Here is a 15,317-nt window from a genome sequence, read left to right as displayed (position 1 = left end):
TTCAGATGTTTTGTTTTTGCTTACTTTGACAAGGAGAGGCCAGTGAATCTGTTCAGCTTCAGGAACTTTCTGAGGCTGTTTTGAGTTGTTTACCATCCTATTTAAAGAGCTGTCTTTCAGGATGCAATGTTTCAGTCTTAGAAGAAATTTTCATAAATACCACACAGGGATGCTGATATACTAGAAGAGAAATTGAAATTTTCACATCTGGATTTATATCTTCACACAGGTATGGTCTCTAAGTTCATATAAGCCATAAATGTTAATTGCACACTATGATAGTTGGCCAGTTCTTTATTTCTCCTAATCTTAGGCTGAAATTTTGTGTTTCATTGGCTCATAATACAATCAATATTCAGGTTGGTTTCTGATTGGTTGACATTTGGAGAATAATCGTGAATTTCTCAAAGTCATATTTTGGCATAAAATACCTGTGTACCAATTATTTTCATTGCTCAGTGCTAAGAGAGAACATTCTGTGGTTTCTATGACTTTGTCTTGTTACTTGCAGGTGGCCTGTTGTTCACAGACATCAATAGGTTTTAGAACTGTATCATGGTCTATAGGGGAGTTTTTGGTCTCCCCTGGAGTTTCTTTTGAGGTCAAACAGTTCCCAGGAACCAAGTATTGTTGGGGACCATCACCATCCTCACTACCTCAGGTCTTTGAGATAGAAAATTACTGCCTCTTAAGAAGTAAGCAGAATGTTCAGCAGAACATTCCTAGATACAGGCTTGCGGTTTTACAACCAGTTAAAGAATAGCTCAGGATATTCTTGTTGTTGCAGTTTACAGCCAGTTAAAGAATAGCTCAGGATATTCCTCCTGCTACAGTTTTATAGCCAGTTAAAGATTAGTTCAGGGCATTCCTTCTACTGGCCCTTTCACCCTACCCATGTGCAAACCTCTGCTCACATCCTGCCCATGGTCCTATATAAGCCTCCCCAGAGAAAATAAAGTTTGACAGCTTGATTAGAATATGCAGCCATTTCTACTGAGAGTCCTGTTTTCAGTGCTCCTCCTTTCCTGGGCTGTGGACTCTGCTTTCACAGTTTTCCTGATGCCTCATTGCCTGCTCCTTCTCAGCTAGCTCTTCTGACACCCCTATCTATTGTTTTCAGACTTCAATATGCTTCAAAAATGCCCAACTCACTTGTAGTACATCACATTTCTGGCCCTTGTATGTAGAGACAGCACATCACATGTCTGGTCCTTATACATAGAGATTCTCGTCTGGTAGATAGGCCTAGGGGACAGACATTCTGATATAAGAAAACAGAATGATGGTTCAGCTTTCTAAACTCATTTTCAGTCCCCTTTCTCATTTTACCCCGTGCATTCATTGGCTAGCTCATTGTTTTCTTTACCTACCTTATCCCTAAGGATGTAGCAGTTACTACAGACCGACGTTTCCCAACCCTTGTCTTCCAGCTTAGATTTCTCTCATCTGGACTTTGCACATCCTTATTTGTTAAGCGAAACACAGGTCCTACAACATCCAAGGCTTTTCTCCTTCTCCTGGACTCATTCTTCCCTCTGTGTTCCCCCCCTGTGCAAGCCCAACCTGCCTCTCCTTCTTGTTGTCTATGTCTAATCAGCCCCAACACCCCCACTGCTTCTTCCTCGTGAGCCCTTATCCTAACTGTGCCTTCCTCATTCCTTCACTTTAGAGTTTCTCGGGCTTGGAAGGCTTGAAATATTGCTAGCTAAGATTTGTAGGGACCACTTCTACATTTTAGGATGCTCAGCAGTTTCCCAACCCTACTGTCTTAAGGACCAGTTAGCAAGTCCTACTAGGTAGAACCCAAAATGGTTCATGATGTTGAGATTGGAGAACTAGGAGGAAAGGAATGCTCTCTTGCCTGAACTCCACTAACCCCTAGACACGGCCTTATTTGAAGCACTTGCATTAGCCTAAGAGATACGGGGTCATGGATCCTCCCTTTATTCCACACTTGCTTTTTTAAAGTTTTACGGTTTCCACCAGGAGAAAACACAATATCTAACACAGCACAAAAAGAACACCATTTGTCTTCGTTTGCCTCCTCCAGCTTTCCACTCTAAAGACGCTGCCTTCGCAGCTTAATTAAGGATGGATGAAATTCCTAAGAAGTGGTAGCTGTAGCCAGTAAGTATTGGAGTAGCTGAGGAGATAAATGCAAAGCTGATAGAATGTTTTAAATTTAGGATCTGAGTAAGCGTGCATTTTGTGAAACATAGGAAGAATTGTGTTAAATATATGTAGTAAGTTAGTAAACTATAAGGCATGCCAAAGTTAAAATAAATAGAAAATATGATGGAACAGAGGGTCGCTTGCAGTCAAAAACAGGATAGAAAAACTGTTAGGGAAGACTCATGGTATGTCTAAACTGACACATTTAGGTGGAGACATACAAAACAGTGTCATATGTTATCTTCTTACTGCCAGGTGTGGGTTGCCCCACTTCAACTTGTTGGCCAGGGGGGCTCATGGACTTCCAAAACGACACAGCCACATGGTATGGAGGGCTCAGTGAAAGAACCAAACTGGACCACTCCATGGATAGAAAAAAGGGTTAATTGATGATCAAATTGCAGAAACTGGGTGGGGGTGTGGGAGGGGAAGAAAATAAAAAATAGCAGACAAACAATCAGAGGAGAGGGATCTTTGAGCTGCTACAGGCTGTTCAGATTGGCTGGGAACAAGACACCCTTGCCCTTGGTAGCTGAGCTTTGGGGCAGGGTTAGGGAGGCTCCTGGAGGATTAAGGGAGGTTCCTTGTTAAACAGAATCTGGCTTTAGGCTTCTGTTTACCTGGCCAGATTCCTTCTGTTTAAGACATCGTCATCAATACCACCATTTTGGGGAACATTCTGGACCTAACAGGGAGGATCCCATGAAGTCCCACTGTCAGCTGAGGAGCTGGGGACAGTTGATGGCTGCTGGGGAAGAGTCCGTTTCCTTCCAGACTACAACTCCTGATATTCCTTTCTCCATGAGTGGCCCTACACAGAAAATACTGGCAGCACTGACTGCTCTCTCTTTCACCTGACTTTGGGAGGGAGAAATGGAGAGGGGATCTGGGAGGAGCTGGAGGAAATGGAATAAAATCTATTCTCTAGGTGTTAAGCAAACCCTTGAGGGCTAATCCAACCCAGTTGGGACCTCTATGAAGGAGATTCAGTTTAAGATAATGTACTTTCCCTTCATAGAATTCCAAGCTCTTCGTGAAGTCCCTAAGAGCGGAGCCTTGATCAGGTTTGGCTGATCTGGCTGGGTCTGTCTAACTTTCTGAGGCCTGACTCAAAACTGCATAATTATACTTTCCTTTTGTTCCAACGTTTTGCTTCAGATGCTGGTTTGGGCTTAAGTATGTTTTGTAAATTTAGCTTTTAACTCCCTAACTCTTTTTGTTTGTTTGTTTGTTTGTTTGTTTGTTTTTTCAAGACAGGGTTTTTTGGTAGCTATGAAGCCAGTCCTGGAACTTGCACTGTAGACCCGGCTGGCCTTGAACTCAGAGAGATCCGCCCGCCAATGCCTCCCGGGTGCTGGTGCCAACGCTTTTTCTGAATCTCTACCCTCCTACCCTGAGGCTGCCTGCCTGTGGTGTCTGCCCTTCATGATTATCTTCTCTATATTCATCCTTGGGGCAACTTTAACAATTTGCCTGCCATGGGCTTTTCCTTTTACACTCTAAAAACAAAAAAAACAAACAAAAAAAAAAAATTATCCTTGAGCTTCTGTTAGAGTCTATTATTGATTCTCTTATTAATAAAACCAAGATCGCCAGGGATGAACCCAACTTCCAAGGTTGGGTTGGGTTCCAATGTTGACGCTGCAGGGACGCCCCAAGATTTCTGGTAAAGCGAATGAACCCATTCTTACACCCCTAGATGGCATGAGTGGGGGTGTTGATCCAAACAAGTCATAACCAGGTATGAAAAGCTCAAAATAAATCACTGCGTTCACAGTGGCTCCAGCTTCAACTACGTTGCTGAAACCCTGTCTCAAAGCAAACAAAAAACCTACATTACTTCAGAACAACAACCATAAAGCTTCGGGTTTTTTTTTTTTTTTTCCCCATCCGCCCCAAAATGTAAAGGTTAAATTCCTGAAGCCTATCTTTTACTCGAGGAGCTACCTACTTTCATAGTGTACAAGAAGAGTTTTAGGGATGTATTCAGTTGGAATGAAGCAAAAATAAAATGTGAGTCTTTAAAGAAAGTGTCCGTTCCTGAGTTGCTTTTAACTCACTCTCCTCCAGGATAAGGGCGTTTGTCGGTCCTACGTTTGCTCTCCAGGACAGAAGAGACTTGCAAACGAAGAAAGCTCCTTATCGCTAAGGGCCTCCTCGGGGGAGGCCGGAAGCACCCCAGGGCGAGCATCTGCAGCAACTCTTGCTTTGGATTGAATCATCCCCTCCTCCCCGAGCCCAACGCTTCCGCCTCCGGCGGCGGCCGCACTGGCTTCCGCTCTAGGCAGCTCCCGGCTCGTCTTTATGGTGCACGCAGCCTCTCTAGCCTCGCTCTTCGTCCTCTCTGTGTCAGCGCGGGACAGGCGGCAGTGTGGAACGCTGAGTCTGTCCTGAGCAGATACGGTGTTTTCGGAGGCCCGCGGAGATCAGGGGCAGCTAAGGTGGACGCCTGCACGGCTGTGAGTGAACCCTGCGGAGGGCACTTGAATTGGGGGTGGGGGGACTCCTCGGGGTACCAGGAGGAGGGTTGGGAGGGGAGGCCTGCACGCGGAGGGGGCTTGCGGCTTGCAGCAGCCTGGAACCCTGCGGTGCCCTGACCACAGTCGGCCCTCCACCGCTTCCGGGCCGCAGCCTGCAGTTTTGTAGTTTGCAGAAAGAGTTGAACCCGGGGCCTCGCGCGAGCTGCAGGGCTTCACTGCTGAACTGTCTCACTCCCCCACCCCCAGTCTCATCAATTTAGGGAGCAGCTCAGATTACAGAGATGGGTAACCAGGCCTGGCTCTTTAAGTTTCGTTTCGTTTTGTTTGCTTTTCCGTACAGTTTTCCTGTGTAGCCCTAGGTGTCCAGCAGTCTCTTTGTAGACTAGACTGGCCTCGAACTCAAAGAAATCCTGCCTCCCAAGTGCTGGGATCAAAAGTGTGCGCCGCCTTGCCCGACTTTTTAAAACTACTTTATATGTATGGGTGCTTTGCGTTTTTGTCTGTCCAGTGCTTGCCTGCTACCCAGGGAGGTCAGAACAGGGTGCCTGATTCCCTTAGAACTGGAGTACAGAAGGTTGTAAGCCACCATGTGGGTGCTGGGAATTGAACCTGAGTTTTCTGGAAGAGCAGCCCCTCTTTATGTTTTACATTCAGAATCTTCTTAGCCCGGGCCATGTGATTGGTTAGGCATTGTAATGGGTGGTGTTTTTGTTTAATTCCTACTCTAGTACCCAGTACACAATAAGTGTTTGTTGGACCTGTCTGATGTTTTGCATCATTCTGTGCATTGATGCAGGCTTGGAGTGGGACTAACAAGTAACAAGGTGCCATGTTTCTGAAGTTACCCTTTTCCATGGGTTGGAAACCACACACTGTATGGTGCCTGCCTTCACCCTATGAGGTGATGATGGGAAGAACAGCTTTGAGCAAGTACAGGCGGCTGGATCTGGTAGTAGTTGGAGACCATGTAATCCTAGAGCCAGCTTACTCCGGGGAGGTTTTGCTGAGGTGCCCAGGGGGACTGGCCGAATTTGATGGACCTAGAGACAGACCGTCCATCCTAAAGTTGGGTTAAGAAGTATTTTTCCCAGTGGGGGTGAACAGTTCAGTAAAATATTCCTAAGTGAATAAACAAAGTAGACACTGGAAATCCTGAGCGTCCTCTTGGATGAAATCCCCAGGAATTCAGTTAATGGCTGTTTAAAAAGAAAACAAAAACAAACAAAAAACTCTGCAGCAAGGAGTTTAGCTAAATACTTGTCAGAGGTATTTTGGGGGAAACAAAATAGGTAACATAAACAATTCCACATGTATCCAACAAGAGCCTGCAGATCCACTGATCCATTCAGGAGTTAAAGTATAATGTATTCAATGTTAGTATTTATCAATAAGAATGTGTATAATTTTGAAGGTATTTGAACATGGGTTTAATTAGAACGATTGAAAATTTCCCTTTCAATTATCAAAAAACTTTTAGAGGTGCTTGGGGATGGTGTTTGTTATAGACCTGTTACTAGAAACTTGGGGAGGGGAGGCAAAGTTTCTCTCTGAAACAGCCCTGGCTGTACTGGAACTCACGCTGTAGAACAGGCTGGCCTTGAACTCAGAGATCCACCTGCTTCTGACTATCAAGTGCTGGGAGTAAAGGTGTGGGCCACCACCACCCAGCTGAATCTATTTTTCTAGCTTTGGGAATTCCATATGCTATACTCATCAGAAAGAATGCCTGGAACATACTGATCATTCCTATTCATTTATTTATTTTTTAAGATGGTGTCTCTCTATGCCATCTTGGAACAACTCAGGAACAACTCACTTTGTAGACCAAACTGGCCTGGAGTTAGAGATCTGCCTATCTCTGCCTCCAAAGAACTGGGATTGAAGGCATGGGTCACCAACCAGCCTTCTAATTATCCGCTAAAGGGAAAGGGCGGTGAGTCATTACTGTCACAGTATAAATGGCAAACGTTTGTATATATTAACCAAGTAACTGGGTAGAAATCAGTTTAAAGGATGAAAAGACGTTTCACTGGTAAGATGTTCATGGTGAAGCCAGGCTGACATGGTCCAAGGTGACTTAGAGAAGTCCATGGAACCTCCGCACCTGTTTACTGCAGATTCTATCCCATGGTGTGATTCTGGTTTTGGCTGGGTCTGAGAATACACAAGCAGTAAAATAATACTGTTTCTGAGCTGACATAAAGGCACTCACTTATAATCCTAGCACTTGGCAGGCAAAGGCAAGCAGATGTCCTGAGTTCCTGGACAGCCAGAGAGCTACTAGTGAAATATGGGGACAACCACATATTTCTGACCCTTAGTTAAGGGAGTTGTGTTAAAATCATGGAAGAACAGAACAACATGAAGCTGTTGAAGAAATGGCTCAGTAGTTGTAGGCCTTGTTCCCAGCACACAAACTAAATGAGTAAGGAAGAAGTTAGCAGCAGAACTTTAACCTAGTGGAGAACAGAAGGAGCTGGAATGAGGGATGGAGGGGTGGAGCAGAGGAGGAACAACCCGTATGTGAGCTTTAGAAGGCAAAATGTGACCACTCAAGATGGATGACTGCCTAAAGGTCTGTGCTAGCCTGACTTTTGACAGTACATGGGCCGCCTGGCTTGACCTCAGGCATGTGCACTTTTACACTGATGGTTTACCCAAGTAAATGGTATTGGTAGGTCATCACTGAATTTTAATGTTTGTAAGTTACATTTTTACTGCATCAGTGTATGTTCGATCAGATTGTGTATGTGTGCGCGCACAATGGGGGTGGCTGGTGTACACAGGGATCAGAGGTTGATTTTGAGTGTCTTTCTCAGTTGTTCTCCACTGTGTTTTGAATCTCTTTGCTCTGGCTGGGTTGCCCTGTTTCAGGTAGATTATCAGGTCAACAAGCCCCAGGGACCCTCCGTTTCCACAGTACCGTGATTACAGATATGCACCAGAGCACCTGGGTCCTTATGCTTTATGGCTAACACTGCCATCTGTCCGTTACCAACAGCCTTGTCTGACAAAAAAAACAGCAATCCTCAGGTATGACGTTTAAGCCAAGCAGTTCCTGTAAATTGTTCTCCAAGAAGCCAGTTTTAGCAAAGTTTCTGCTTACTAGAAGGTTCTGACAATGGGGTTGCCAAATTTAGCAGATAAAGGTACAGATTGCCCAGTTAGATACCAATTTCAGACAGATGGGGTTTACTTGTTAGCAACATGTAGTATGTAATGAAAATAAAATCTTTTAATTCATTATCAGCAGCACAAATTGACAGACTTGTCTGATAATTCTGTATGGTAACAACTGTAGACAACTCTTCTTTAACAGTGACACCAGAGAGGTGCTTACTTTAAAATCAGTATTGTGACAGGGACTGGAAAGATGACTGCTCTTCCAGAACACTTAGGTTGAATCCCCAGCACCTACATAGCAGCTCACAACTGTCTCCAGTTCCAGGGTATCCAATGTTCCACTTTCTAGCATTGCACCCATGTACAGGAAAAACACCTGTATACTTTTTTTAAATGTGGTGATTGGACAAGCAGTTTAACTATTCACCCATCATAAATTATAGTACTCTAGAGGATTCAGGCATTATGCTGGCCTGCCCCTGTACCTGGCAGAATGCATTCAGACAGTGCATTCTCACCTCAGGCCAGGTGCAAAGGACCCCTTTAAAAGAAAGATTTTGCTCTCTCCTGCTGCTCCCCAGGGACAGACAGGACTTTTCCTGTCTCCCTCTTCTTACCTGTCCTCTCTCTGTGTGTCTCTTTACCTCTTTTCTTCCCCCTCCCCTTCCCTTTCTAATAAAACTTGTCATTTAAGCTCTGCCTGGCATGTTTGTCCCTCTGCCTAGGTTACCCTTGCCTGCCATGGAATCCGCCAAGGTCTCCCACACAAGATCCCCCATGTACTTAACATTTAGAAGCTGGGATTTCTAAAAATAAACTTTGAGTTCCAAGGTAACATTTTCCCTCTTTTGAGACAGTCTCTAGCCCAGACTGGCCTCCAGAGGTTCTGTAGTAGCTGAGGATGACCTTGAATTTCTCATCATTCTGCCTCTGTCTCTAATACTGAGGTTGGCTGCCTCTAATACAGTCCTGAGAATTGAACCCAGGACCTTATGTCTATTCAGGGATTTTTGGCAGAATACCCTTGAGTTTCCTGCCCCAGGCCATTGTTAAGGATCCCATCTGCACACTGAATTGTGTGTTTTCCTTCTGTATTGAAGATCATTTATTTCTACCTTGTTTTCTCCTTCACAACCCTACCCCCACTCTCTCCTTGGGTTCCAAGATTTTGGGTCCCTGTAAACATTTCCATCTCATTCTCTCTTCCAGATGACCTACCAGTTGGGTGTCTTATCATACATATCATCAGCCGAGCAACTGCCATGTAAGTCGCTGTCAGTCTCATCACGCACATGCTTACTTTCTGAAGGACTACAGTGTGTCCTCTGCCTCTTCAGCTCATTTCATGCCCATAATCTTGTACAGCAAATCCCACAGTTTGTTTCCTTAACTTTCCCTGGGGAGACCTGAACAGACGTCTGTTTACCACAGGTGGGATACCAACTGAAAATCTTAATAACGACCCACCAATGTACCCTCTGGTGAGCCAGGGTTCTGGTCTTATGTGATAGAGTATGGATGAGGTTATTTGTAGGAATGTGGGTAACACTGAAACAAGCTACATATTTTAGAGGCTCACCCCGTGGTGAATGACAACCACTTGGAGGCTATATCCTTGATTCCTTCTTTCAGTTAACCTTTCACTTCCTGTGAAGTGTTTCCTTTGCCATTCTAGTATCACTGTGTCAGTTAGTTGCTATGGTTACCAGACCAAAGTAATCTCCATTCCAAGATGGATGGAGGGTGATTTATGCTGTGCCCAGAGGAAGAAGCCATACTGCAGTGGGCTCACAGCCTCTTATATTTTCTTGTTTTTGTTTAATGTTTAAGCTTTGATTATATAATTCTTCATTGCATTTGGTATTTGTTCATTCAGAAGAGGTATAACTTTGTCCTTTTCCATGTTAGCCAATAATCCTTTTCACTTCAATTTTTAATGCCCATCTCTTTATAGTACCACGTCATTCAACCAAACCCAGTCTGTTCGTGTGGCTGTTTGTCTATACGACAGCAATACCATATTATCTTTCTGGTAAAGCAGCTATTCTTTTCTTTCACATTTCTTGGCCCATTACTCTTTCATGCAGACCATCTTTCAAACTCCAGCGGGATAGGGTAGAATTTCCAATCGTCTTCTGATATAAATGGTACTGAATCTGTAGAATCCTTTAAAGTCTTGTGTCTTTTACAACGTTTGTATGTTGTATCTACAGTGTTTTGGTTGCCAGGATCCTTGTTAAATCGCATAACTAGTTCTAAGCAGTTTGTTAAACTTCTATTTCTTTCTTGTGGATATTTCTTGTTTATTCTGTTTCTCTCCTTAAACCATGTAATGTGATATTAAGTTGTGATAGAAAGTATTCTCATATTCTGTGGTTAAATGATTTACATATGGTTGACTTTGGGGTTTCCTACTTGTTTGCTCTGTTTTGCTTTTGTTTTCTAAAGAAGTTCTGGATTTTACTACTTGTTGCTGTTTTTTGAATCAGAGTTTTTAGTACCAATCTGTCTTTAATGTTTTCTCTAGGTTGACCTACCAAAGAGATTTCTAGACAAAATAAAACAGGGGAAACAAACAAAAAAAAGGATAATGGATCCATGTTCAGTTGGAGTCCAGCTTCGGACCACACATGACTGCCATAAAACCTTCTACACTCGGCACACAGGTTTCAAGACTTTGCAAGAGTTGTCATCAAATGATATGCTTTTACTTCAGCTTAGGACTGGAATGACACTTTCTGGCAATAATACAATTTGTTTACATCATGTAAAAATTTATATTGACAGATTTGAGGAGTTACAAAAGTCGTGTTGTGACCCATTTAACATACACAAAAAGCTAGCCAAAAAGAATCTGCATGTAATAGACTTAGATGATGCCACGTTTCTGAGTGCAAAGTTTGGAAGACAGCTGGTACCTGGTTGGAAGCTTTGCCCAAAATGTACCCAGATCATCAATGGAAGTGTGGATGTTGATCCTGATGACCGCCAGAGACGGAAACCCGAGGCAGATGTATGTATAAATGCTATTGTGCTTTGTACAGTTTGGGACTTAAGCTAGGTAGAGTAACTGTAAAGAATCATAGCTTTTTATTACATTCATTTGCATGTAACAGGTTTGAGGTGAAAATTATGTTTAAAAATGTTTCTATACACTCAAGGTCCAGAATGAACAATAAACAGGGCTTAGGAAGAGAAAGTAATGTGCCCAAGACTCCAAGGCTACAACTTCTATTCTTAGACTTTAGGAATAACCTTTAGAACACTGGCACAGGCCAATTTGGGAAACTTGGACACTGTTCTGACACTGGAGTAGCTAATTGGATGTATCATTTACTGGAGATTGCACACTGGGAAGAATGTCTCTTTTTGTGCAGGACAGCTTTAAAATGACCTGGCTTATGATTAATTTTTATTTTGGTTTTGAGATGGGGGCTTACTCTCTGACTGACTGGCCTGGAACTCTCCATGTAGTCCTCAGTCTCATGGCCGAGATCCTTTATCAGCTTCCTGGGATCTAGGATTCCCAGGCACCAGTCACAGTGCCCAGCAGTCCTAGTGTTTAATTTCAGTTTTCCTCCTTTAAAATTATCCCATTCTTGTTTAAGATTTTTTAAATATCTGTGACTGTTTCAACTGCTTCTGCCTCCAAGTTCTAGATATAGTTAAGGTTAAATTTAGGGCTCCCTCTGCTCAAAGTGCACATAGTCTACACTGTGAAGTGTCAGGTATTTCATGCCTCTTCACATATATATATATATATGTGAACATATATGCAGGATATTTATATCGGAAAGTTGAGATCATGAAGCTGTCTTTATACACTAAGGAGCACTTCTCAGAGTGTCTCTTTATAAGCATTGTGTAATTTCTGCTGCTAGCATATTTTCTCCGTTATCTCCTTTTTTGCTGTATTAATAAACCACATTAAAATTTTAAGTTGTGTGTATTGTGTTCCTCTCAGGCCTGTCTCCAGGACCCAGTACTATATGAAGGTCGTCATAGATGCTTGCTGATTCTATCACTTCAGCCACCTCATCTCCACTGTTTTTAAATGACCAATTTCCCATTGCCTAGTCTTGATTTTGGGTGTATTTCCAAAGACCACTTACTTTTATCTCAAGTAACAGCGTTAAACCCTTAAGAACCAGAGTTTTGTTTTACCAAAGCCTTAAAACAGTGTTACAGTGTAGTTCAGAAAAGGAAACCTCATTGCTTCTCTCCTCTCAAAGGGGGGAGGTTCTGAAGGACAAAGAATTGTCATTTGGAATCTAGGTTCTGTGTAATGGGTTTTGCTGCCCTGTGGTGGCAGCCATTGCTGTCTTAATTATGCCATTCTCTGGCACCTGCTGTCCAAAAGACTAATGTAACAAAAACAGTAGAGAGAATTGGCTAGTGGAGGTGGGATATAGACTAGAAGAGTGGATGTTCCCACATTCCTTACTGTATATGTTCCAGACTGCCTCCCAAGTACTACTGATTGATGTCAACATTTACGGTTGTAATTTCCTTACTTTCATTCAGGGAAGAACTGCTAAAGCTCTGAGGTCCCTGCAGTTCACAAACCCGGGAAAGCAAACAGAATTTGCTCCAGAAAGTGGTAAAAGGGAGAAAAGGAAGCTCACCAAGAACTCGAGTGCTGGCTCTGACAGGTAGGCTGTGGCTCTCAATCAATAGGTTGTCAACATGCTGGTTCTCATTAGCAGTCACTAGATTTTTTTTCTCGGAACTTTCAGTTTTATGACCAGTCATTTTAAATCATACTGATTAGTAAAAGCTTAGGCTGTTACTCATAGGAACGTAAAGTGTCCATTCAAATGTTAGAAGCTTCTTTCTGAGAAGTTAGCATGAAGTGAATGAGGTAATGTTTTGGAATGAAATTTAAAATGGTTGAAGAAATGTCTTAGTTTGACCAAGTTACTGTGTACAAAACTTAATGCTGATAATCTCTTCTTGATATATCTGCTTCCTGGGAGAGAGCTGGCCCAAAGGTCATTGCATTTATGAGAACCCAAGAGTACTTTCGATTTTTCACAGGCCCAAAGTAGACACACAGTTCTAGAACAGTCAATAGAACAAACGAGAACTAAATCGTTTAAAATATGTCCTTAAATTGGGCATGTCCAAGAAGTATTGACATACTTATTACAACAGGTCAGGCTATTTTCCAACTGGAATCGACATTTTTACCTTGATTCCATCTGTTGGGTTTTTCCATGGAGTGACTTAAAATATTTTCAGATCAGATTTGCCAGAAGTTATTAAGAAACATGAAACAGATTGATTAGAATATAAGACCTCTGGGGAGAGAGTGTCCTGTGTTCATTTGGTAACTAGTAAAGGAGGCACTACCGGTTACTCATTCTATCCGGGTGTACGCTTGTGTAAAGTCATTTGGGGGGACGTTTCCCTATGGAACTCTTTTTTCTTCTAATTATGTTGTATGCACATCCTAGTGTATATGTGTACGGATGCATGTGTATCCCATGCTTGTGTGTGAGGGGAAGTCAAGGAAACTGAAGCCTGGTTATGCCTCCTGCCTTGGGTTCAGCAATCAGTTACCAGGCTTGCATGTCAAGCGTGTTTAGCATCTGAGCCACCTCACCTGCCCTGGATTAACTTCAACAAGGAATTGAACAGTCATTTTCTGGCCTTTTGACTAATATTTCAACTAAATATTAAAAAAAAATAGTATGTATGAAGTACAGCTCACTGTTCTGTTTTACAGACAAATTATTCCAGCAAAGAGTAAAGTCTACGACAGCCAGGGTCTGCTCATTTTCAGTGGCATGGACCTCTGTGACTGCCTTGATGAAGACTGCCTGGGATGCTTCTACGCCTGCCCCACCTGTGGCTCTACCAAATGTGGGGCTGAATGCCGCTGCGACCGCAAGTGGCTGTATGAGCAAATAGAAATTGAAGGCGGAGAAATAATCCATAATAAACATGCTGGGTAATTTATAGTATCAAACTATGGGGTCTTTAAAACTCTCTTTCTAAAATTCTGTCGCTTTGTAATGCAGTTAGTTATAGCCTAGCTTTTGAGAAATAAATTTGAAGCACTTTAGTATGAATTTAGTTGCATTTGGGGTGCTTCAAGTTGTTTATTTGACGTCAATTTAGATGGGTTGTTTCTCCAGAGCCAGCTTTAAGGCTGTCTGGGCCAGTCTAACAAGTGTAGGTAGTTTGCACCTTGTAGGGTTCCTTCCCATAGGCACAGATTTGAGTTGTGATGATTTAGTTGAATGCTACCCATCTCTTAGCAGCCTAATGCAGCTTAGAGTTTACCTCAGTGTACTGTTAGCTGCATGGAGTTCTCAGTGCAGAAATCAGGACGCGCTTAGCCACTGTGCTTTCGTGCTCTGTGCCAGTCGTGAGCTGCTTTTCCGTTCTGCCAGTGGTTGCTCTCTGTACAACTGTTATTTAATTCACTTACAGCAAAGCATATGGTCTATTATCTCCCTGTCACCCATATGATATTTTACAAAAGTGATCACCCAAATAACTGGCCAGCAAAGATGAAAGCACAGCAAAGAAGTGAGCAGTGACCATTCTGGAAGTAAATTTGGATCGGTCGTAAATGGAATTGTAGACAACGGAGTATTGATGCCATTGCTGTTCTGGAGACAGACATGCGTCAGAGGAACCTGGTGATGGGAACTTGCCTACCTTGCTGAGGAAAGTGGCTGTGACGAAAGGAAGATTGCCCCAAGAAAAGTGATGCTTCACATTCAAGGCTACTTATTGTAAATAGATACTTCACAACATTGGAATGGTCAGAAAGGTTCCTATTTAATATGTTATTAACAAAATGGGCAAACAATATTCAGACTAATTTTGGGCAATAGAATACAACTTCAGTTCTTAATACACACACTTTAATTTTCTTATCCGTTTATTGCTGCAAGTTTTTGATATCTTGATGGAGATTTAAAGGTCATAGAAATTCTCATCCTCTTGATTATTAGCATTTCTTTGGTGTTGTGACCCCCTCACTTTATGCAAATAGTCCCAGGCCATAGCTGGGAACAGGGCCTATGACACAGAAAATTGATCTCCATGCAACAGAGTAGTTGAATGTTACTAGACTGTTTTGAAAATAACCTAGATACCTAAGTGCTAAAATACATTTCTTTCTTCCAACTAGAAATGAACACAAATGATTGTTACACTGTCAGCTTTTCACTTTAAATCTATGCATTTTGGGTGAATTTTCCTCTTTATGTGTAAAGCATAAGTATAGCACATAAATGGCTGCTCATTTGTCATAGTTGCTGTTCTATTGCTGTTAAGAGACACCGTGACTAAGACAATCCTTATAAAAGAAAGCGTTTTAATGTGGGCTTGCTTACAGTTCCGAGGCTTAGTCCATCATCGTCATGTCAGGGAGGGCGGTGGCAGATGTTAGAGCAGTATCTGAGACCTTTACACCCGTATCCACAGGCAGAGAAAGAAGCTGGGCCTGATGTGGGTGGGCTTTTGAAACCTCAAAGCTCATCTTCAGTGACACACTTCCTCCAACAAGGCCACACCTCCTAATCC

At 42.7% G+C, this 15,317-nt stretch overlaps 1 protein-coding gene across 2 annotated transcripts; it reads left to right on the top strand.

Annotated features, from left to right (window-relative positions):
* Positions 1-4,565: 4,565 nt before the first annotated feature.
* On the top strand, positions 4,566-14,949 carry LOC127226498 (ARL14 effector protein). 2 transcript variants are annotated; one of them, XM_051190569.1, is made up of 5 exons: positions 4,566-4,631; positions 10,303-10,788; positions 12,300-12,427; positions 13,504-13,728; positions 14,214-14,949. In XM_051190569.1, exons 2-5 carry the CDS (start codon positions 10,366-10,368, stop codon positions 14,266-14,268), a joined length of 831 nt encoding a protein of 276 aa, XP_051046526.1. In that variant the 5' UTR covers positions 4,566-4,631; positions 10,303-10,365; the 3' UTR covers positions 14,269-14,949. The 2 variants fall into 2 exon arrangements, with proteins under 2 accessions (XP_051046526.1, XP_051046535.1); XM_051190578.1 differs by lacking the exon at positions 4,566-4,631 and adding an exon at positions 9,017-9,039.
* The last annotated feature ends 368 nt before the right edge of the window (positions 14,950-15,317 follow it).

The sequence above is a fragment of the Phodopus roborovskii genome, unplaced genomic scaffold, assembly GCF_943737965.1.
Source record: "Phodopus roborovskii unplaced genomic scaffold, PHOROB, whole genome shotgun sequence".
Taxonomy (NCBI): Eukaryota; Metazoa; Chordata; class Mammalia; order Rodentia; family Cricetidae; genus Phodopus; species Phodopus roborovskii.
The sequence above is the reverse complement of the archived record's forward strand: the minus strand, read 5'-3'. Positions and strand labels throughout refer to the sequence as shown.